The sequence below is a fragment of the Chiloscyllium plagiosum genome, unplaced genomic scaffold, assembly GCF_037043375.1.
Source record: "Chiloscyllium plagiosum isolate Xiang-an unplaced genomic scaffold, Cpla_swu_hap1 HiC_scaffold_15, whole genome shotgun sequence".
NCBI lineage: Eukaryota > Metazoa > Chordata > Chondrichthyes > Orectolobiformes > Hemiscylliidae > Chiloscyllium > Chiloscyllium plagiosum.
In genome coordinates, this window is record NW_028270153.1 from 33,110,067 (window position 1) to 33,132,669 (window position 22,603).

At 42.6% G+C, this 22,603-nt stretch overlaps 1 protein-coding gene across 2 annotated transcripts in view; it reads left to right on the top strand.

Moving 5' to 3' along the window:
* The window catches only part of LOC122560147 (protein-tyrosine kinase 6-like), a 33,133-nt gene continuing 10,530 nt past the window's right edge, over window positions 1-22,603 (top strand). Inside the window, exons 1-4 of one of the 2 annotated variants that reach the window (XM_043710456.2) lie at window positions 1-838; window positions 7,274-7,395; window positions 12,247-12,410; window positions 13,561-13,729. In XM_043710456.2, coding sequence (XP_043566391.2) covers window positions 474-838; window positions 7,274-7,395; window positions 12,247-12,410; window positions 13,561-13,729 — 820 coding nt within the window. In that variant the 5' untranslated portion in view covers window positions 1-473. The remainder of the gene's footprint in view (window positions 839-7,273; window positions 7,396-12,246; window positions 12,411-13,560; window positions 13,730-22,603) is intronic. The other variant, XM_087994863.1, reaches the window with a different exon arrangement.

The following is a 22,603-nucleotide window of genomic DNA, read 5'->3' on the forward strand; positions in this document are numbered from 1 at the left end:
GGGTCAGAGTGTTGTCCTTCTGCTGTGCCAACGGATTAACCCAGTGAATGGGCACAGGGATACTAACAGTTTTGCCAACATCTACAACTCACCTTCTTTATTCCATCCGGTCTTCAGGCTCATAAAATAAGCAGAGCTCAATCCTGCCCACACCAGAATTCCAAATATTTCATTTGAAATTTGGTGTTAGCATCAGCTTTCGGCTGCTCCACATGGCCTTGCAAGCTCCCAACCGGTAAAATATTTTCGACGTTTTTTGCCCCGAACAAGGTACGGACACAGCCCAAGGCGTGGTTTAAATGTCTTCTTTTAAAACACACTCTGATTACATCAATGTAGGCAACGAGGAAGTGAGCTGGAAAAAGGTCTGAAGTTTACATTTTCGAGAATGTAACAAGTGGAACATCACCAATCGTCCCTGGAGGTGGGGAGGAGGGGAGAGCAGTGAGAGAGTTTGGACAGCGATAACTTCCATGGCCGAAACCTTGCAAAGGATCTGCCCCTGTTTAAATTCCGTGTGGAATGTAATCTTCGCCTCGAGGGCGACGAGCTCTGAGGATGACGGAGGGAAACATTTGCCGGAGCCTGGAGATTCTCCTGTGTCTGAGCCGGAGGAGAGCTGGAGCAGCGTTTACACGGCGCTGTACGACTTTGGCGCCAGGACAAGTGAGGAACTGTCCTTTCAAGCTGGGGATGAGCTTGAAATCCTGGAGGGGGATGACCGTTCATCGGGAGCTTGGTTGTTTGCAAGAAAAAGAACTCGTTCCAAAGGCCGTAACTGCACGGGATATATTCCTTTTAATTATGTTGCTAAGAAAGAAAGTGTGGCCACTGAGCCGTAAGTGATTTCAAATAGTTGTCGCTGCATGTACCTGTGTAAAGCTATCTATTGTGGGTTGTATTACCCACACTGATAGTGCTGGTTGCTGTTCAATTCAGAATTTTCTAATTGCTGAAATTGTTTGAGAGGGGCTGTTTAATTAGGGGTTATGATCTCCAAGTTGTAGGTGAGATTGACAGTGTGACGAACGGAGAGGCGGAAAGCTGGAGATTGCAGCTGTCAGTGTAGTGGTCGGACTCCGAGAAGCGCCAGATAGAATTTAATTGGGAGAAGCGAGGATTTGGAAAGGAAAACTAAGGTATGGAATTACACAACAACTGGGCACTGAAGTGTAGATGAACATCGGGACCACTGTATCCACAAATCACTGCATAGAGTAGGCGAAGATGTGGTGTGGTGGGAATCTCCCCATTTGCCTGGAGAATTGCAGCTCCAAGAATACGCGAGGAGGTAGACTCCAAAAAGCAGCTCAATTAACTGTATCTCATCCACTACATTAATCATTCATTATCTCCGTCACTGACGCACACTAGTAGCAGGGTGTACCATATGTAGGATGTATTGCAACAAATTACCAAGACTCCAATGACCGTACTTGCTAAACCTGTAACCTCCACGCTTAGAAGGGCTAAGGCAACAGAAACATGGTACCACCTGCAAGTTCCCCTCCACAACATTCTACCTGGGAACTATATGGTCATTCCTGTCACTGGATCCTATTCCTGGAACTCTCTTCCTAACAGCACTGTGGGTGTACCTGTGCAACAGTTTATGAAGGTGGCTTACCACAATTGGCTCCAAGGCAATTAGAAATGGTAAACAAGTGCTGGCCTCGTCAGCCACATGAAAAAAATTAAAAAGGTGATTGAAATGAATGCAAGGTACTTTCACTCACTCGCTGAGGCCAAGAGTATAATAGCAGACAGGTTATGCTAGGTCTGTCTAAAACATTAGCTAGGCCATCACTAGATGAATAGTAGACTTTGATCACAGCCTTGCATTACGGAGAGTCCAGAGAAGAATTATAATTTTAGCTGTGAGGAAAGACTGAAGAGACTAGGGTTGCATTCTTTGGAACAAAACAGCAGAGGGCTGATTTAATTGACATGTTTACTATGAGTGATTAGGAAGTGACCATTCCTCTTAGCAGAGATGTCAGTAACCATGGACACAGATTTAAAATAATTGATAGAATCAGAAGGGATGTACCATACCTTACTGGCTCTGGACTAAGTACCGAAGGTGGGATTTGGCTAGATAATTCTCCTTCTGATGATACAGACATGATGGACTGAATGGCTTTCTGAGGAACATAAGAAATAGGAGTAGGAATTGGATCTAGTGGCTCATTTTCAGTGCCATAAATATCTATGGTTTTGAAATTTCGTCACATCATGCAGTTTATTATTTCTTTGTCTATAGACAAATGTGACCACTGGTGATGGTACAAGCAAAAGACAAGTGTGTACTGTGCAGTTTCACTGTCCATTATTTTGATAAGTATGTTGGATCTATTTTAAAAGTAATATTATAAAACAAAACAGAATAGGAAGGAGGCATAAAATAAGCAGAGCTCAATCCTGCCAACAACAGGATTCTAAATATTTCATTTGAAATTTGGTGTTAGCTTCAGCTTTCGATCACTACACATGACCTTGGAAGTTCAAATTGGTACTGGCAGTTTGGCCAAAGAGGAAAATAATAGTCAACACAAAATAAACTTTCCAAACAAAATTTACAAATCAAAAGCATTCCATATTGTTTGCAAACACCAAAACCTGTGCATTCTGTAGTGCCTGCCTGTTGTGTGCTTTTGCCTGTCTAAGTTGCCCTACCCAGAGCTATCCCAGCAGTAATGCTGCTAAATTTCAATGGAGGCCTTGGAGGACAACCTTGAACAGCTCTGGGTTCCAAAAACCCAAGCTTCAGATTTCACCATCTCAGTATGGATGGTAGCAGTTTGGATCTGGCTGGCTGCTAGACCACAGCAAGGTCATACAGGTGTGGAAAAATCTGTCCTTTCCCCCAGGACAATCCCTTAGTAATCTGTATAATCTGTTGAAATCCAGATTGTTGAACTGTTGTGTGACTCTGAATGCATCTTTGAGCATTTGTATTTGCTCAGTGATGATGGCTGCCATTGTAGCTTTTGTGCTTACTTGTTGAACATGCCTGAGAGCAGTCTATATTCAAGGTTTGCGTAAATATTTGTAGCTTGGGTGCCTGTTGCCGTAGTGCGATATGTTCACCAAACTGGAAAGTTGATATGCAGACATTTAGCCCCCTGTCAAGGTGATATCTTCAGTGCTTTGGAGCCTCCTGTGAAGCGCTGCTATACTGTGTCTTCTGGAATTTATTTGGTTCCGTTCCTGTTGCTTCCAGTTGCTGGTTCCGGTTGTTCATTGCAGTGGTCGGTATATTGAGTCGAGGTCAACGTGGATGAGTGCTGTCTGTACTTGCATGATTGTGTGCTGATCTTGATTAATAAGAGTCTGAGCTTTATTTGAGCACATAGAAATTCATTGTCTGCTGTTTGTGTTGCAGTGGAAGTTGACACATCATTCATCGAATGTTATGTCATCATTAGGTACACAAACATTCTAATAGATTTGGTCAGTATCGTACTTGAGAGAATGAGCTCCAAGCTCAGAAAAAAGCTTGTGCAGCATTGATTCTAGACTACTTCATCCTTTCCAGCTTTTCCTAGCTTCCTGTCCTTTCCGTATGAACTGTACTCTTCAACCTTTAGGTCCCATTTCTTGACATCTTTTAGCCATGTCTCTCCAATACTTACCAATCTGTTTGCACACTATTTTCATCTGTTTTGTTTAAAAAAATGTGTATTCCGTTGCAGAGTCTTTAATTTTATCCTAATATTGTTTTTTGTAGCTTCTAGTCTTCTCTTTGTTTGTTCTTAGATTGGCACTCTATCCCTTCCTGTTTTGGTCTGTTTATCATATCACATATTAATACCTTTTTCTTATATATTAGGCAAAAATGAAACTATGCGTGTTATGTATGAGTCATAGAGTCATCTAGCATAGAAACGAACCCTTTGGTCTAACTCATCCAAGCTAACCAAGTTCCCAAACGAAAATAGTCTCACTTGCCTGTGTTTGTACCTATAAACCTTTCCTATTCATCTCCCTCCCCAATGTCTTTTAAATGTCTCATCTTCACAGATGCCCACTCTCACACTGTCTCACCTTCACTGTTGTAAAATGAACCTGCAGTGACAATGAATCCATCCTCTTAAACTAGTGCAGGCTACCTTTAACTGCTGCCAGCTTCTCTTAGTTTTGGATCTTCTGATGTGCACAGCAATTCAACAGCTGGTTCCACACTGCAATCATGTAAAAAAAGTTGGTGTGCTGTCTGCATCAGAAACAATATGTGCAGGTTAATCCCTCATTGCAATTCCTGTAGCTGTTTTCAGGGGTTGTCAACTTTCACCCCGTACATTTTCAACATGAACCACTGGAAAACAAAAGACTTGAGAACATCTGTTTATTTATCTTGTTGCAGTAAAGGAAATAATTTCTGGGCATTGCAAAGACTTTGTGGCTAATTAATACCTTTGAAAGCTAGCCACTGTTATCATGAATACCTCATAGGGTCCTTATTGTCAAAGCTAAGTCACTAAGGCTACCAATTCTGGGAGAAAGTGAGGACTGCAGATGCTGGAGACCAGAGTTGAAACATGTGGTGCTGGAAAAACACAGCAGGCCAGGCGGCATCCGAAGAGCAGGGGAATCGACGTTTCGGGCATAAGCCCTTCTTCAGGAATGAGGCTGGTGTGCCAGGCGGGTTGAGATAAAAGGTAGGGGGGAGGGAATTTGGGGGACGGGCGCTGGGAATACGAAAGGTGGAAGGAGGTGAGGGTGAGGGTGATAGGCCGGAGAGGGGGGTGCGGCGGAGAGGTTGGGAAGAAGATTGCAGGTCAAGAGAGCGGTGCTGAATCCGGGGGTTGGGACTGAGATAAAATGGGAGGAGGGGAAATGAGGAAGCTGGAGAAATCTACATTCATCCTGTGTGATTGGAGGGTTCCTAGGCGGAAGATGAGGCACTCTTCCTCCAGGCGTCGTGTGGTCAGGGTCTGGCGATGGAGGAGGTCAAGGACCTGCATGTCCTTGGCTGAGTGGGAGGGGGAGTTAAAGTGTTCAGCCACGGGATGGTTGAGTTGATTGGTGCGGGTGTCCCAGAGGTATTCCCTGAAACGTTCCGCGAGTAGGCGGCCTGTCTCCCCAATATAGAGGAGGCCACATCGGGTGCAGCAGATACAGTAAATGATGTGTGTGGAGATGCAGGTGAATTTGCGACAGATATAGAAGGATCCATTGGGGCCTTGGAGGGAGGTGAGGGGGGAGGTGTGGGTGCAAGTTTTGCACTTCTTGCGTTTGCAGAGGAAGGTGCCGGGAATGGAGTTTCGGTTGGTGGGAGGTGTGGACCTGACGAGGGAGTCGCGGAGGGAGTGGTCTCTCCTGAAATCTGATAGGGGAGGGGAGGGAAATATATCCCTGGTGGTGGGGTCTGCTTGGAGGTGGCGGAAATGACGAAGGATGATACGATGTATCCGGAGGTTGGTGGGGTGGTAGATGAGGACCAGTGGGGTTCTGTCCTGGTGGCGATTGGAGAGGCGGGGTTCAAGGGTGGAGATGCGGGAAGTGGAGGAGATGCAGTGGAGAGCATCGACAACCACGTTGGAGGGGAAATTGCGGTCTTTGAAGAAGGAAACCATTTGGGTTGTTCGGTATTGGAATTGGTCCTCCTGGGTGCAGATGTGGCAGAGGCGAAGGAACTGGAAATATGGGATGGCGTTTTTACAGGGGGCAGGGTGGAGGAGGTGTAATCTAGGTAGCTGTGGGAGTCGGTCGGTTTGTAGTAAATGTCTGTGTTGAGTCGGTCGCCCGAAATAGAAATGGAGAGGTCTAGGAAGGGGAGGGAGGAGTCTGAGACGGTCCAGGTAAATTTGAGGTCGGTGTGGAAGCTGTTAGTAAAGTGGATGAACTGTTCAACCTTCTCATGGGAGCACGAGGTAGTGCCAATACAATCATCGATGTAGTAGAGGAAAAGGTGGGGGTTGGTGCCAGTGTAGCTGCGGAAGACGGATTGTTCCACATATCCGACAAAGTTTTTTCTTTGATGTTCGATATGGCTAGGAAAAAGCATTTGTTCAGTGTACCAATTCTGGACCTATTCTTAGAGGCCTCATCACAAGATCATTCACCTTCAATGGCACTGCCCCACTCCAACAGCCTGATTTCAGTATTTCTCTATCAAACAAAACTAATCAACGAACATCTTTAAATGGAGATTCTTTTGCCCTTGTGACTTTCCTCTTAGGTTACTCACAGCAATGTTTAGGAGATAAATCTTCAATTTCTGGGTACTGCAGAACAATCTTGGAGGGTGGCAAAGATTGAACTTGGGATTTTTCTGGTTTCATATGGATCAATTACTTACTTAGCTAGTCATTAGGCAACCAGTGAGATGAATGAAGTGGCACAAATGGATACAGATTATTTTGATTTTTAAGTAGATTTTAACAAGATGGAATTCAATCAATTATCACACAAAGTTAAGCCTTATGGGATTGGAGTAATATGTTCATGTGGATTGGGATGGATTCATAGATGGAAAACAGTGCGGAAATAAACAGGACAATTTCAGGCTGGCATACTGTAATTAGTTACGTATCATTAGCGATTTTGATGAAGCGGCTGAATGTAACACATTCAGGTTTACTGATGATACCAAAGTTAGATGGAAAGAAAGCGGTGAAAAAACTGCAAAGAGGCTGTGGAGGAATATGGTCAGGTTGGATGAGTGCAACAGCACCGAATACAATATGGAAAAGTACAAAGTTGTCCAATTTAGTTTCAAAAATAATAGCTTATTTTTTAAACATTGAATGAATACTGGAAAACTGGAAATGTTTGCATTCTGAGGGGCATGGGTGTCCCTTAGATATTAATTGTTGAAAAATAACAAACAGGTTCAACAAGCAATTTGAGGTAGAACAGCCATGATCCTGTTGAATGGAGCAAGCTTGAGAAGTCATATAAGCTACTTCTTATATTCTTAAGTAATTAATTATTAAGAGGTGGCATCAGATTGACAGGATATTTCCAATTACATAAATTAGCGTTCTTGTTTGTGTAATGTGCTTTCAGTCTTAGGATGTATACCCCATTAAGTCAGTCTGTGCAATATCATACAAATATCAGAAATTGGAACTTTTCATAGTTTGGATTTCACAAAAATAATTTAAAACGCTGCAGTCCTCAACCCAAATAAAATTGGAAATTCAAAGTTTTATCTCAGGAATGATAAACTACAAAGTCCCAATATTACAAAGAGCACAATGCAGGTGGTGTATGTAAGTTGATGGCTTGATTTTCACTGCACTCTATTTACCTCTTCCCTTGATAGTTGGTATGCTGGGAAACTAAGCCGGTCAGAAGCAAAAATGATTCTTCTCTCTAGCAAGACCATAACTGGGTCTTTTCTTATCCGTGAAAGTGAGAATCAAGAAAACGTATATGCATTATCTGGTAAGCAATTTATACAAATAGGCAGCATCTTCTTTGAACCCATTAGGTTTAACTATCATCTAATCTATTGTATTATATATTGAGAAAAATGTAGCTGCAGCTGCATGTGTTATTTTTAAGTTTTACTGTGGAGTAATGGTTTGAGTTTCATAACTGATCATTTGCAACATGACAAGTGAAACCGCACATCCAGTCAGTTTGTGGTTAAACCTGAACCAGATTTCCTGTACAGGAATACTCTACAATCAACAGCTTCATTTCCTCCCTCAATAGAATGAGAACGTTTTTCTTTATTTTTAAAAGTCTACTGCAGGCATTCAACCTATAGCTCTGGGCCACTGCTGCTGCCAAGTCCTATTCTAGCCCTCAAAGCCGAGGTGCTTCATTCCTATTTGTCTTATTTGCTGTTTATGTAAAGGGCTGTTGCCTAACTGGGCAGGAGGTCCTAAGGCAGATTACCAAAAACTATTCCTATAATCAACTAATATGTGCTTTAGCTACTAGACAGAAGATCCAAACTAGTTTCTGATGGTGAATTTGGCTAGCTATGTTGAGCAAAGCTTGCTCTAAACTGAGCAACCACCCAATCACAACACCCAAGGTTCCTCACATGCTGGTTGGTGTGCTTACCCACTGATTACCAGTTTCAGAAGTCAATACAAAGCACAGAACTCTGAGGTTCAATCACCATTACAAGCAACTAGATGAAACTTTGATATTGGATTGCCTGAGTTGCTTCCTCCAGCACCCCTTGCGAGGGAGCAAATGTTTGAGCAAATGTATGAAAATGAGCTCATAATCAAGCAGGGCAATATGATTCAGCACTGTTAAACATAATCTGAGTCAAAGGCAGACAAGGTTGAATTGATGAAAATGTTCAATATTTGAACAATGGTCTTGCTCTTTTTAATGTAAAACAACAGGACATCTGATCGTCCACGACCTAATGTTGAGGAAGCAGTTAGACAGGATAACAGCACTATAGAATTGATTATACTATTGATTTTTGTAAATCAAAGTTACAATGGCTGCTTTTGTCAGTTATAGCTTGAACATGAAAATCTAGGCTGACCCTCCAGTACAAGGCTGAGGAATTTCTGTACTTCTAGAGATGCTGTTTTTCCAGATGAGGCATCCGCTCCCACAAGGGCATCTGAAAGATCCTATAGCACTATTTCAAAGAAGGACAGGAAATTTCACCAATAGCCTGCCAAATATTTATTTCTCAATTAACATCACTAAAGAAGTGTTAACTGGTCTACTCCAGTTTCTCTTTCTATTGTTTAACAAATAGAAATAGAAATAAACCTATATTCTAGAGAAAGCCAGTGAGATTAGGAAGTGACAACAAATCCGTTAAAAACTCTCCTCTACGTGCCTCCAGTCATCTCAATGCATATGTTTTGCACCACTTCCTGACCAAGTCCTTCCAAGTTCCTACAAGTTGTTACAGATGCCTTCAAAGTCCCCAGTACCTTTGTGACTTCTGTGGAAGCCTAATATTCCTTCTAAACATTTTCAGTCTTTGCTTTATCTTCAACCTGTTGCCCATAATATTGCATCTCGTCTCTGCTACATCTGTGTAACATTCCACATTTCCATTCCTACTTGACTCAACTAAATCAAGTCATCTCCGGGAATGATTTCTCCTTCTAGATCTTCATTTTTAATGCAGCTAAAGGTCCATCATGAGAAGTCTTCTAATCCTGACCATTCTGCCCTCAGCAACAGCAGTAAGCATGGGATCAGTTCCATTTGAATATTGACGATATTCAACTTGACAAGTGCACTGACCATTCCATCATCCACCTGATTCTTTGGTGTTGTTATCCTATCTAATGCTTACTCAATGTTAAGTTAAGGATGACTAGAATGTCCTGTTGCTTAACATTACAAACAACAAAACCATTGTTGTTTAATTGCTAAAAATACTGAACGTTTTCATCAATTCAACCTCCCCTGCCTTTCACTCAGATTATACTTAACAATGCTCAGTCATATTGCCCTGTTTGGTTATGAGCTTATTTTCATTTATTTGCTAAGAAATCATCTGGTTTCCAATTATTACTCATCTCTATCCATCCATATTTTGGTCCCATTAAAATCTCTGCCAAAGGTGCCCCTAAAGTTCTCCTTATTGAGCTTCATTCTACATAAACTGTAACTAATACAAACCCTATCTAAGCATTCAGTCTGATTTTCACATCCATACTAACATTCATCAGCCGCTGTGCGCCAGAAGTTATTTCTAAATGCTTCCAAGGCCACAGTAAATCCAAACCCTATCTCTACTCCTTGCTTCTGCAATCTCTTCTAACCCTATATTCATTTTTCACCATTTCTGCAATCCAATTTGTGTCAAGATCTACAGATGCTCACTTAAAACTTCACCAATCTGTTTTCTAACACATATAAAATGGCCTTATTTGATTACCTTCCAAAAACTGTCACATGCCAGGTTCAATAGAAACTTTTTTGCTGGAAAAGCGCAGCAGGTCAGGCAGCATCCAAGGAGCAGGAGAATCGACGTTTCGGGCATAAGCCCTTCTTCAGGAATGAGGAAAGTGTGTCCAGCAGGCTAAGATAAAAGGTAGGGAGGAGGGACTTGGGGGAGGGGCGTTGGAAATGCGACAGGTGGAAGGAGGTCAAGGTGAGGGTGATAGGCCGGAGTGGGGAGGGGGGGGAAAAAGGGCAGGAAGAAGATTGCAGGTTAGGAAGGCGGTGCTGAGTTCGAGGGTTGGGACTGAGACAAGGTAGGGGATGGGGAAATGAGGAAACTGGAGAAATCTGAGTTCATCCCTTGTGGTTGGAGGGTTCCTAGGCGGAAGATGAGGCGCTCTTCCTCCAGCCGTCGTGTTGCTATGGTCTGGCGATGGAGGAGTCCAAGGACCTGCACGTCCTTGGTGGAGTGGGAGGGGGAGTTGAAGTGTTGAGCCACGGGGTGGTTGGGTTGGTTGGTCCGGGTGTCCCAGAGGTGTTCTCTGAAATGTTCCGCAAGTAGGCAGCCTGTCTCCCCAATATAGAGGAGGCCACAGCGGATGCAGCGGATGCAGTAAATTATGTGTATGGAGGTGCAGGTGAATTTGTGGTGGATATGGAAGGATCCCTTGGGGCCTTGAAGGGAAGTAGGGGGGGAGGTGTGGGTGCAAGTTTTGCATTTCTTGCAGTTGCAGGGGAAGGTGCCGGGAGTGGAGGTTGGGTTGGTGGGGGGTGTGGACCTGCCGAGGGAGTCACGGAGGGAGTGGTCTTTTTGAAACGCTGATAGGGGAGGGGAGTTCTATCTCGGATGACCGAATCAACACAGACATTTACTATAAACCGACCGACTCCCACAGCTACCTAGACTACACCTCCTCCAACCCTGCCCCCTTGTAAAAGTGCCATCCCATATTCCCAATTCCTTCGTCTCCGCCGCATCTGCTCCCAGGAGGACCAGTTCCACTACCGTACAACCCAGATGGCCTCCTTCTTCAATGACCGCAATTTCCCCCTAGACGTGATCGATGATGCCCTCCACCGCATCTCCTCCACTTCCTGCTCCTCCGCCCTTAAGCCCCGCCCCTCCAATCACCACCAGGACAGAACCCCACTGGTCCTCACCTACCACCCCACCAACCTCCATATACATCGTATCATCCGTCGTCATTTCCGCCACCTCCAAACGGACCCCACCACCAGGGATATATTTCCCTCCCCTCCCCTATCAACGTTCCGAAAAGACCACTCCCTCCGTGACTCCCTCGGCAGGTCCACACCCCCCACCAACTCAACCTCCACTCCCGTCACCTTCCCCTGCGACCGCAAGAAATGCAAAACTTGCGCCCACACCTCCCACCTTACTTCCCTCCAAGGCCCCAAGGGATCCTTCCATATCCGCCACAAATTCACTTGCATCTCCACACACATCATTTACTGCATCCGCTGAATCCGATGTGGCCTCCTCTATATTGGGGACTCAGGCCGCCTACTTCCGGAACGTTTCAGAGAACACCTCTGGGACACCCGGACCAACCAACCCAACCACCCCATGGCTCAACACTTCAACTCCCCCTCCCACTCCACCAAGGACATGCAGGTCCTTGGACTCCTCCATCGCCAGACCATAGCAACACGACAGCTGGAGGAAGAGCGCCTCATCTTCCGCCTGGGAACCCTCCAACCACAAGGATTGAACTCAGATTTCTCCAGCTTCCTCATTTGCCCTCCCCCCACCTTGTCTCAGTCCCAACCTTCGAACTCAGCACCGCCTTCCTAACCTGCAATCTTCTTCCTGCCCTCTCTGCCCCCACCCCCTCTCCGGCCTATCACCCTCACCTTGACCTCCTTCCACCTATCGCATTTCCAACGCCCCTCCCCCAAGTCCCTCCTCCCTACCTTTTATCTTAGCCTGCTGGACACACATTCCTCATTCCTGAAGAAGGGCTCATGCCCGAAACATCGATTCTCCTGCTCCTTGGATGCTGCCTGACCTGCTGCGCTTTTCCAGCAACACATTTTCCACTCTGATCTCCAGCATTTGCAGTCCTCACTTTCTCCTCAATAGAAACTTTGCAAATTTGTTTCACTTGTTGATTGAAATGCAAACAACTTTTCAACTTTGTTTCCTAACACTATTCTTTTGTTTTATCCACTGGTTCAGTTATTTTGTCTCAATCCATGGAGTAAGAAAAAGGGAGGGCTTATTTAGAATTTGTATCTAGAACTCTGCATGCCTGTAACCAAAGAAATGTTTTCATTTATTTTGGTTTTTGGAATTCTGATGAGTTACGTTAAACTACCTGAACAAGTTCTCATAATCCTCTTTGACTTACTATGTCATACAGCATTCCCATTTTATCCTTTCTTCCTCAGTACGAGATGGTGACATTATAAGACACTATCGAATCATGCAAAATAAAGCTGGGACGTTTTGCCTGAATACAAACAAGCAATTTTCCAGTCTTAAAGAACTTGTGGAATACTACAAATTAAGTTATCTTCGATCAAACCTCCTACTAACTACACCTTTTCAGAAAGTAAGTTAATTTTAAGTGAAACCTATCAAGATATATCTTCTTTAATCTTCAAGCTTTTTGTTTCAAGTCGGAGAACAGCATACGGCTTTAGTTGTAAGAAAAAAAGTGGGAAAATCACTTTGCTGTGGATAAAAGCAAGTTAACCTTTTCTTCATATAAAACATTTGAGCCACCTGATATTGTGGGTAAAAATTTCTGATTGCATCAGGAAATTGCACATGTGTTGCCCCTGATTTTGCTCTAGACAGACTGGGCTCCATCTCATTGCATCACACTCGATTCATTTCCATTTCACATTTTTCAAGTTCTATTTTGTTAGATCCATGCAATCCTACATATAAGCAAGCACAGCTAATATCCAGTGCACTGGATAAAAAGTAGGCCACTTCATTTCAGTTCTGAGAAGATTAGAAAGGAATACCTGTGCAAAATTTCTTGCATAATCCAAACCCTGGTTGTTGCTAAGATTGTTTTGTGAGTAAAACTTTCTTGTTGTGAAGTGCCAGCAAATTTTTAATATTCAATTTAGCAGACACTTCGGTTTAGTTTCTCAACTGAAAGAAATCACCTTCAAGAATGTAGAATTATTTTGTGATGCTGAATTAGTCACCAAAATAAGTCAACAGACTGGGAAGACACCTGAATCCACATCCTATTAACCTAAAGTTGAAGCTGTTATCACCAGATCTGAGATTCCAGTAAAATTGCAAATGAGCAGCATGAAGCTGAAAGTCAGTTTATTCTCCTTGCTCCTGGTATCTATGACGATGATGAGGGTAGTTGTCTGCAAAAAAACCATTGCATAGACTGTTAACACATTGATTAAATAAAGTATTTGTCATTATTTTGCAAATAAAAGTATTCCTTCATAAATGTTGAATTTCAATGTGCATTTTTTTCATGCCCAGCCATTGCTTCTGACCAATTTAAATGGACAGATTTTGCAATGAAATAGAGAGGGACCTAGAATGTTCATATATGTGCTCTTTCAGGAACTGTTGCAAGCAGAAATATATCCCAATTAGCTCATGAAAATGTTAACCAAATGATTGCTGAGGAATTAAATATCTATTTTTATTTTGACAATCAATACGTTTCAACACTTGAAGGAAACATTTACTCCAATCTTACATGTGCTTTATATTTGAAGAAACATCGACCAAATATAAGAGATTTGTCCTATTTGACTATGGATGACTGGGAGCGACCAAGGAAAGAATTCACACTCACAAAGAAATTGGGATCTGGACATTTTGGAGAAGTATATGCTGGATATTGGAATAAAACCATTCAAGTCGCTATCAAAATGGTCCATGTTGGTAAGAATGTCCCTGAAGCAAGTTTGAACATGAAATTGATTTGTTCAGTTAGGACAGGTGTCTTTAGGTTAGACTCCCTACAGTATGGAAATAGACTATTTGGCCCAACAAGTCCACACCAACCCTCCGAAGAGTAACCCATCAGACCCATTCCTCTACCCTATATTTAACCCTGTCTAATGCACCTAACACTATGGGCAATTTAGCATGACCAATTCACCTGACCTGCACATCTTTGGATTGTGGGAGGAAACCAACACAGACACCAGGGGAATATGCAAACTCCACACAGACAGTCACCCAAGGTGGGAATCAAACCCAGGTCCCTGGCGATGTGAGGCAGCAGTGCTAACCACTGAGCCACCCAAGAGTCTCTCTGAGGCCATCAGTTCATATCTTATAGTTTAGGCAACATTGCCTTATTTGTGCTAATGTAGGTATTTTTGTGTTACTCTTATTTGAATTTTGTAGACCTGGGTTTTGTTTCCTCATTAGTACATAGATCCTGATCATTACTATCGATTGGGCACTCCTAGCTGCCTTGGGAGAGTTGCTTAAAACTCTAATATCAATTGATTTGTACACTGGAATGATATTTAACAATGTTATTGGTTTTTAGCTAAGTTTATTCTTTGTCTTGAACAATTATACTGATTTTGAAGGCTGTGAGATCTTTCATTTTTCTGGCCTCCTGCGCTCTGTGTTACCTGAAAGATATTCGTCTAATATTTCAAATTAATTTAAAGTAAAATAGTCACTAAACGCTTGTCCATTGGATATTTTAATAAATTAAAATTTCATTGCTTCAAAAAGGAAAAACTCATATATCTATTTGCATGTTTTTGCTGAAAAAATGTATGATCTAATTTTATTAGTAAGTGCCAACAGATTACTTATGTATGATTAGACCTGCACAAACCATTCTTGCCCCTCCAAAAATGATTAACAATCACCAAAGGAAATATTTCGAAAAGCTGATTTAATTTGTCAATGCCTTGTTTAAATAATTAATGAGAAGCCCCAGCAGATATGATAAGAGACTCTTAATTGACCGTTTACATAACTTAATTAGGCTCCAAACAAGATGGCGTGTTTACCCAGCTTTCCCCTCACTGGCAAAGTGGCATGGCAGCACGATGATGTCAGATTGGTCTCCCATGCCCATCAAAGGTAAAATTCTCCCTGTGAGATCAGTTAGGACAGTTTTGGAACTTCTTCTCTGATCAATGAGCAAAGTGAATAATGCAGAGCATTTGTGCAACTGCCAATGAAATAAACCAGATGGAGAAGGTATTCTAGGAATGAGGCCATAGAAGCCACAATAACTACCTCTAGCACAGGAAACTGAGAACTCAGCTACAAGGATATGATAAGGAAGAAATTAGTAAAATTATCTTGGTTAACCTGAAATATTAGAATTCAGAAATAGCACTTGATCTTCAGTCATTAATTTGTAAATCACCATGAGTAACAGTTGTTATAGAGAAATCCAGGTACGCAAGGAACCATAGAGTAGAATCCCTACAGTTTGGAATAGGGCCATACAGCACTTCGAATCCACACCCCTAACCCTCTGAAGACCAATCCACCTGGACCCAGCCCTCTACCCTATCACTGTATCCTTGCATTTCCCATAACTAATCCACTTACTCTGTAAATCCCTGGACACTATGGGGCAATATAGCATGAAAAATGTGTTGCTGGAAAAGCGCAGCAGGTCAGGCAGCATCCAAGGAGCAGGAGAATCGACATTTCGGGCATAAGCTCTTCTTCAGGAATGAGGAAGGTGTGCCAAGCAGGCTAAGATAAAAGGTAGGGAGGAGGGACTTGGGGGAGGGGCATTGGGAATGCGATAGGTGGAAGGAGGTTAAGGTGAGGGTGATAGGCCGGAGAGGGGGTGGGGGCGGAGAGGTCAGGAAGAAGATTGCAGGTCAAGAAGGCGGTGCTGAGTCCGAGGGTTGGGACTGAGATAAGGTGGGGGAGGGGAAATGAGGAAGCTGGAGAAATCTACATTCATCCCTTGTGGTTGGAGGGTTCCTAGGCGGAAGATGAGGCACTCTTCCTCCAGGTGTCGTGTTGCCATGGTCTGGCGATGGAGGAGGCCAAGGACTGCATGTCCTTGGTGGAGTGGGAGGGGGAGTTAAAGTGTTCAGCCACGGGGCGGTTGGGTTGGTTGGTCCAGGTGTCCCAGAGGTGATCTCTGAAACGTTCCGCAAGTAGGTGGCCTGTCTCCCCAATGTACAGGTCCTTGGCCTCCTCCATCGCCAGACCATGGCAACACGACGCCTGGAGGAAGAGCGCCTCATCTTCCGCCTAGGAACCCTCCAACCACAAGGGATGAATGTAGATTTCTCCAGCTGCCTCATCTCCCCTCCCCCCCCTTATCGCAGTCCCAACCCTCGGACTCAGCACCACCTTCTTGACCTGCAATCTTCTTCCCGACCTCTCCGCCCCCACCCCCTCTCCGGCCTATCACCCTCACCTTAACCTCCTTCCACCTATCGCATTTCCACCGCCCCTCCCCAAGTCCCTCCTCCCTACCTTTTATCTTGGCCTGCTTGGCACACCTTCCTCATTCCTGAAGAAGGGCTTATGCCCAAAACGTCGATTCTCCTGCTCCTTGGATGCTGCCTGACCTGCTGCGCTTTTCCAGCAACACATTTTTCAGTTCTGATCTCCAGCATCTGCAGTCCTCACTTTCTCCTTGGCAATTTAGCATGGCCAATTCACCTAACCTGCATATCTTTGGACTGTGGGAGGAAACCAGAGCACCCAGAGGAAACTCACACAGTCACTCAAGGGTGGAATCGAACCCAGGTCCCTTATGCTGTGAGGCAGCAGTGCTAACCAATATGGCACGGTGCTGCCCAGAAATATCTCAGAGGTCACTTTTGGCTTTTGAACACCTACCACTGTTTTTCTATTCCATAGAGAGGCACGGTGGCTCAGTGGTGCCACACAGTGCCAGGGACCCAGGTTCAATTCCAGTCTTCAGCAACTGTCTGTGTGGAGTTTGCACGTTCTCCCATTGTCTGTGCGGGTTTTCCCCAATGCTCCAGTTTCTTCCCACAATCCAAAGACGTGCATGTTTGGTGAATTAACCATGCTAAATTGCCCATAGTGTTCATGGATATGTAGGTTAGGTGCATTAGCCAGGGGTAAATATAGGAGAATGGTTCTGGGTAGGTTACTCTTTGGAAGGTCAGTGGGACTTGTTGGGTCGAAGGGCCTATTTCCACACTGTAAGGATTCTATGAATGGTGAACCCGATTTTGTTCAGTTGTGGAATAATATTTGCATGTGTTCAATATGCTTACCTATTTCTCATTAAGTTTTATGTGTTACTTGTCGATTAGCTTCGCTAGAAGGTTTTTTTTTCAGTGGAGGTTAAAAATATACAGTGAGTTCACAAACAAGCTTCTACAAGAAATACTAAATAGTCATTTCATGGTCCTGAAACTATCCCTAACGCATAACTGCCAGTGTTATAAATCTTCTTTATCCAGCAAGTCTCCACACACTGAGTTCAAAGAACCTGCTATCTCTTGATGACACACAACTGTTGCTTTCTAGCTATTCCACAAATATTTACAGCAGATACTCACTAAATTATTTTAGCCACAGATGGTGTCTGAGTATAAGGTCGAGAGTCCATTTCTAATTTTTGCCTATAACCATTTCCATTGGACCCAGTAGCAATGGAAGTGAATTACTGAGGGCCAGTTTATTGTGTTTCTGTAACTAATATTTTCATTGTGAATGCCACTGATGTTGCCATGCACTCAATAAAGAAATTCAGAATAAACCAATGTGTAAATTTCAAAAAAGACTCAGTATCCAAGAGGGTTATTCTCGGCAACTTCAATCAGTGGCAAAACATTTACTAATCAGAGAGTTTGAATGTGGTGCAACATGATCAAGAATGCCATTTCTGATGGGAACAATTTAAATGTATTTCCACCTGACCTTTTTGACCTAAAAAAGCACTGTTTTAACTTAATCATCATATAGATCAGGAGGCAAATGTCCAATGTGCATCTTAATTGTTAATGTTTCCCAATGTAAAACTTAGGCCGCTGTTGGAATATTGCGTGCAATTCTGGTCTCCTTCCTATCGGAAAGATGTTGTGAAACTTGAAAGGGTTCAGAAAAGATTTACAAGGATATTGCCAGGGTTGGAGGATCTGAGCTGTAGGGAGAGGCTGAACAGGCTGGGGCTGTTTTCCCTGGAGCGTCAGAGGCTGAGGAGTGACCTTTTAGAGGTTTACAAAATTATGAGGGGCATGGATAGGATAAATAGACAAAGTCTTTTCCCTGGGGTCAGGGAGTCCAGAACTAGAGGGCATAGGTTTAGGGTGAGAGGGGAAAGATATAAAAGAGACCTAAGGGGCAACGTTTTCACGCAGAGGGTGGTATGTGTATGGAATGAGCTGCCAGGGGAAGTGGTGGAGGCTGGTACAATTGCAACATTTAAGAGGCATTTGGATGAATATATGAGTTGGAAGGGTTTGGAGGGATATGGGCCGGGTGCTGGCAGGTGGGACTAGATTGGGTTGGGGTATCTGGTCGGCATGGACGGGTTGGACCGGAGGGCCTGTTTCCATGCTGTACATCTCTATGACTCTATGTCTCTATGACCAATTCAGATCTGGAGGTAACTCAAGAGGACATTCAGCTATCTTCTCTCATTTCAATAGCAACTTAAATTTATTCCTCCGTTAATTCATATGCCCTGCTTCCATATTTTTTAATATGTTCTGGTGTTTGCTTCCACATTTACTTCTCAAGTTAAATTATGCCCGCCAGATCAATCAATATCATAGAAGATGGCATATACTTACATATCCCTTTGGGTATTTTGAATCCTGTCCAATCTCCACACTCCAGGCACTTCATTCTGACAAACTTTTTCATAATGGAATATACTGGTTAATTTGCATAACACTGACATTTTTTCACTTGCAAAATGTTACTTGCTATATCCTTAATAATACTTCAGTTATGAAGATGTGGGTGTACCTCTATGAGAGTTAAAAGCAGCAGAACTACCAGTCACAGCACCAAGTGTTCTCAATAAGGTAACAATGTAACACTCGGTCCAACAACTCGATTAGCTCATTGCCTGGAGACAGAAACAAATTCGAATTCGGCCAATCAGTTTAAATTATACCCAGAAAAATATCAAACTCCAATCCAGTTTGAATTGAGTATATTGACAATCCAATGCTCTGGCGTGTAGGACCAGGGGGATATCTAACAATTAAGAGGAGAACTGCTAAGTCCTAGAATGTAATAGACTGCTTGAAAAAATATCTTTTTTAAAAGTACCTTTTTGATCAGTAACCCATGGTGCAGGAATTTCTAACAAGGAGAATAGAAAACACAGGAAGATCCGAAGACAAGAACCTTCGGCTGCCTGGTTTTGAGATAAGAAGTGTTGTTTTGTAAATATTAATTTGGGGTTTTATCAGACTAGTATTATAGAAAGGAAGGTAAAAGATAGGTTAGAGAAAGAAATTGTAAATAGTGGTTAGTTAATTATTCTCTGTTATACTTTAAGAAATAAAGTTGTTTGTTCTACTTCACATGGTTCTTGGCCACTCAAATTTTTACAGATTACTGCACGGGATAAATCTTATCTGTGTGGTTAGTTTTAAATTAAGCAGGAGAGATTACCCTGAGTCGTACCACTTCATTGTCAGTGCAGCATTTCTGCATAATTTAGCAACTACAAATTTTCCGAATGCCTTTATAGTGTGCAAACATTTGTAGAATGTGTACAAATAAGGAGAGTGGGGGGCAGAATTGAGTATGATAGGCATTACACAAGAGAAAGTACTAGTAAAGCTAGAAGGTCTAAAAATTTATAAATCTCCTGGCCCCGATGGGCTACGTCATAGAGTTCTGAGAAAGGTGGCTGAGGAAATAGCTGAGGCATTGGTTGTGATGTTTAAAAAGTCACTGGAGTCAAGGAAAGTCCCAGATGATTGGAAAATTGCTGTTATAACCCCTTTGTTCAAGAAAGGATCAAGACAAAATATTGAAAATTATAGGCCGATTAGCTGAACCTCAGTTGTTGGTAAAATTCCAGAATCCATCGTTAAGGATGAAATTTCTAAATTCTTGGAAGGGCCGGGCCGGATTAGAACAAGTCAGCATGGATTTAGTAAGGGAAGGTTGCGCCTGACAAACCTGTTAGAATTCTTTGAAGAGGTAACAAGTGGGTTAGACCAGGGAAACCCAGTGAATGTTATCTATATAGACTTCCAAAAGGCCTTTGATAAGGTGCCTCATGGGAGGCTGCTGTGTAAGGTGAGGGCCCATGGTGCTCGAGGTGAGCTATTGGCATGGATTGGGTATTGGCTGTCTGACAGAAGGCAGAGAATTGGAATAAAAGGTTCTTTTTTGGAATGGCAGCCAGTGACAAGTGGTGTCCCACAGGGTTTAGTGTTGGGGCCGCAGCTGTTCACTTTATATATTAATGATCTGGATGAAGGGACTGGGGCATTCTGGCAAAGTTCACTGATGATACAAAGATGGGCAGACAGGCAGATAGTACTGAGAAGATGGGGAGGCTGCAGAAAGGTTTAGACAGTTCAGGAGACTGGTCCAGGAAATGGCTGATGAAATTCAACGTGCACAAATGCGGGGTCTTGCAATTTGGAAAAAAGAATACTGGCATGGACTATTTTCTAAACGGTGAGAAAATTCATAAAGCCAAAGTACAAAGGGATCTCAGAGTGCTAGTCCAGGATTCTCTCAAGGTTAACTTGCAGGTTGAGTCTGTGATTAAGAATGCAAATGTAGTGTTGTCATTTATCTCAGGAGGGTTGGAATATCAAAGCAGCGATATGCTTCTGAGACTTTATAAAGCTCTAGTTAGGCCCCATTTAGAATACTGTGTCCAATTTTGGGCCCCACACCTCAGAAAGGACATACTGGCACTGGAGTGTGTCCAGTGGAGATTCACAGATGATCCCTGGAATGGTAGGCCTGACGTACAATGAATGGCTGAGGATCCTGGGATTGTATTCATTACAGTTTAGAAGTTGGGGGGAGATCTAATAGAAACTTACAAGATAATGCATGGCTTAGAAGTTGTTTCCATTAGGCGAGGAAACCAGGACCCGTGGGCACCACCTTAAAATTAGAGGGGTCAATTTAGAATGGAAATTAGGAGACATTTCTTCAGTCAGAGAGTGGTGGGCCTGTAGAATTCATTGCCACAGAGCGCAGTGGAGGCTGGGACATTCAGTGTCTTCAAGACAGAGATTGAGAAATTCTTGATCTCGCAAGGAATTAAGGGCTATGGGGAAACTGCGGGTAAGTGGAGTTGAAATGCCCATCAGCCATGACTTAAATGGCACAGTGGACTCGATGGACTGAATGGCCTTACTTCCATTCCTATGTCTTATGGTCTTATGGTCTTATTTGACTTGAATGAACTTTAATACATGAATTAGTTCAAACTTTGTCAATATTAACATTACCTATTGCCTACAAAGATGCATGTAACCAACACAGAGTGTAATAACTTCTTGCAAAAATAACTTTGGAAAGGAAATCAATCAGTTCTGATCTCTCTCTTATAGGAAGGATGTTGTGAAACTTGAAAGGGTTCATAAAAGATTTACAAGGATGTTGCAGGATTAGAAGGTTTGAGCTACAGGGAGAGGCTGAATAGGTTGTGGCTGTTTTCCTTAGAGCATCGGAGGCTCCAAAGGTGACCTTGTAGAAGCTTATAAAATCATGAGGGCATGGATAGGTCTTTTCCCTGAGGTGGTGTAGTCCAGAACTAGAAGACATAGATTTAGGGTGAGAGGGGAAAGATATAAAAGGGATGTAATGGGCATTTTTTTCACACAGAGGGTGGTGCGTGTATGGAATGAACTGTCAGAGGAAGTGGTGGAGACTGATACAATTACAACATTTAAAAGACATCTGGATGGTACTGTATATGAATAGGAAGGGTTTAGAGGGATATGGTCCAAATGCTGGCAAATGGAACTAGATTAATTTATGACATCTGGTGGGCATGAACAAGATGGACTGAAGGGTCTGTTTCAATGCTGTAGATCTCAATGACTCTATAAATCATGAAATAACATTCCCTTATTAGAAAAACAGTGTTTGAATATCCAACATTAAGAGTATGTGATACATTCATGAATGCTGTATATTAATAACCTGACAGAATTAAACATGAGGCGACAAAGGAAACAATGCACTTCAGCTTTGCTCTTCTTATTGTAAATTGATATTTTGTTCAAATAGCAAAGTCAATGGAAAGTATTCAGCATTAGTTTAGACTAAACTCTATGTCTAGGTCACAGGTTAACCAGTTAGCACAATAAGGCTATCACATGTTTAATAATATCCCATTCTGTTGATGGGTTAGCACACTGGAGGCAGTCTTCCAAATTAGATAATGATGCTCCTTGCAACAGTTTTCCAGTTCCAGAAAAGATAGAGAAAGAACAAAAGAGTTGTTTCATGCTTTCCCAAGTTTTAGTTACCACACAGCAATAACAAGAGAGATTTCCCTCAATACCTTTTATAACACCATTATCATATTTACAAAGATTATATTAGAAATTAAAGACAGATGGTATCTTCCCTAGCAGTGCTTTCAGTCCATATTGTTCTAAATTTTACTTCTGCATTACACTAATGGAGGGTCTTTGTTTCCTTTCTCAAAAAGATGGTGTTACAGCTCTCATAGGCTAAAATAAAATCTATTTAAGCTTCTCAAAAGAAATCATTGCATTTAACTATTTGACCAAAAACTGGTGGAAAGTTTTATGAACATAACATACGACCAGTAAAAATGTAGTAAACAAAAATGCTAATGTGTCATCAAATCTATTTTTATAT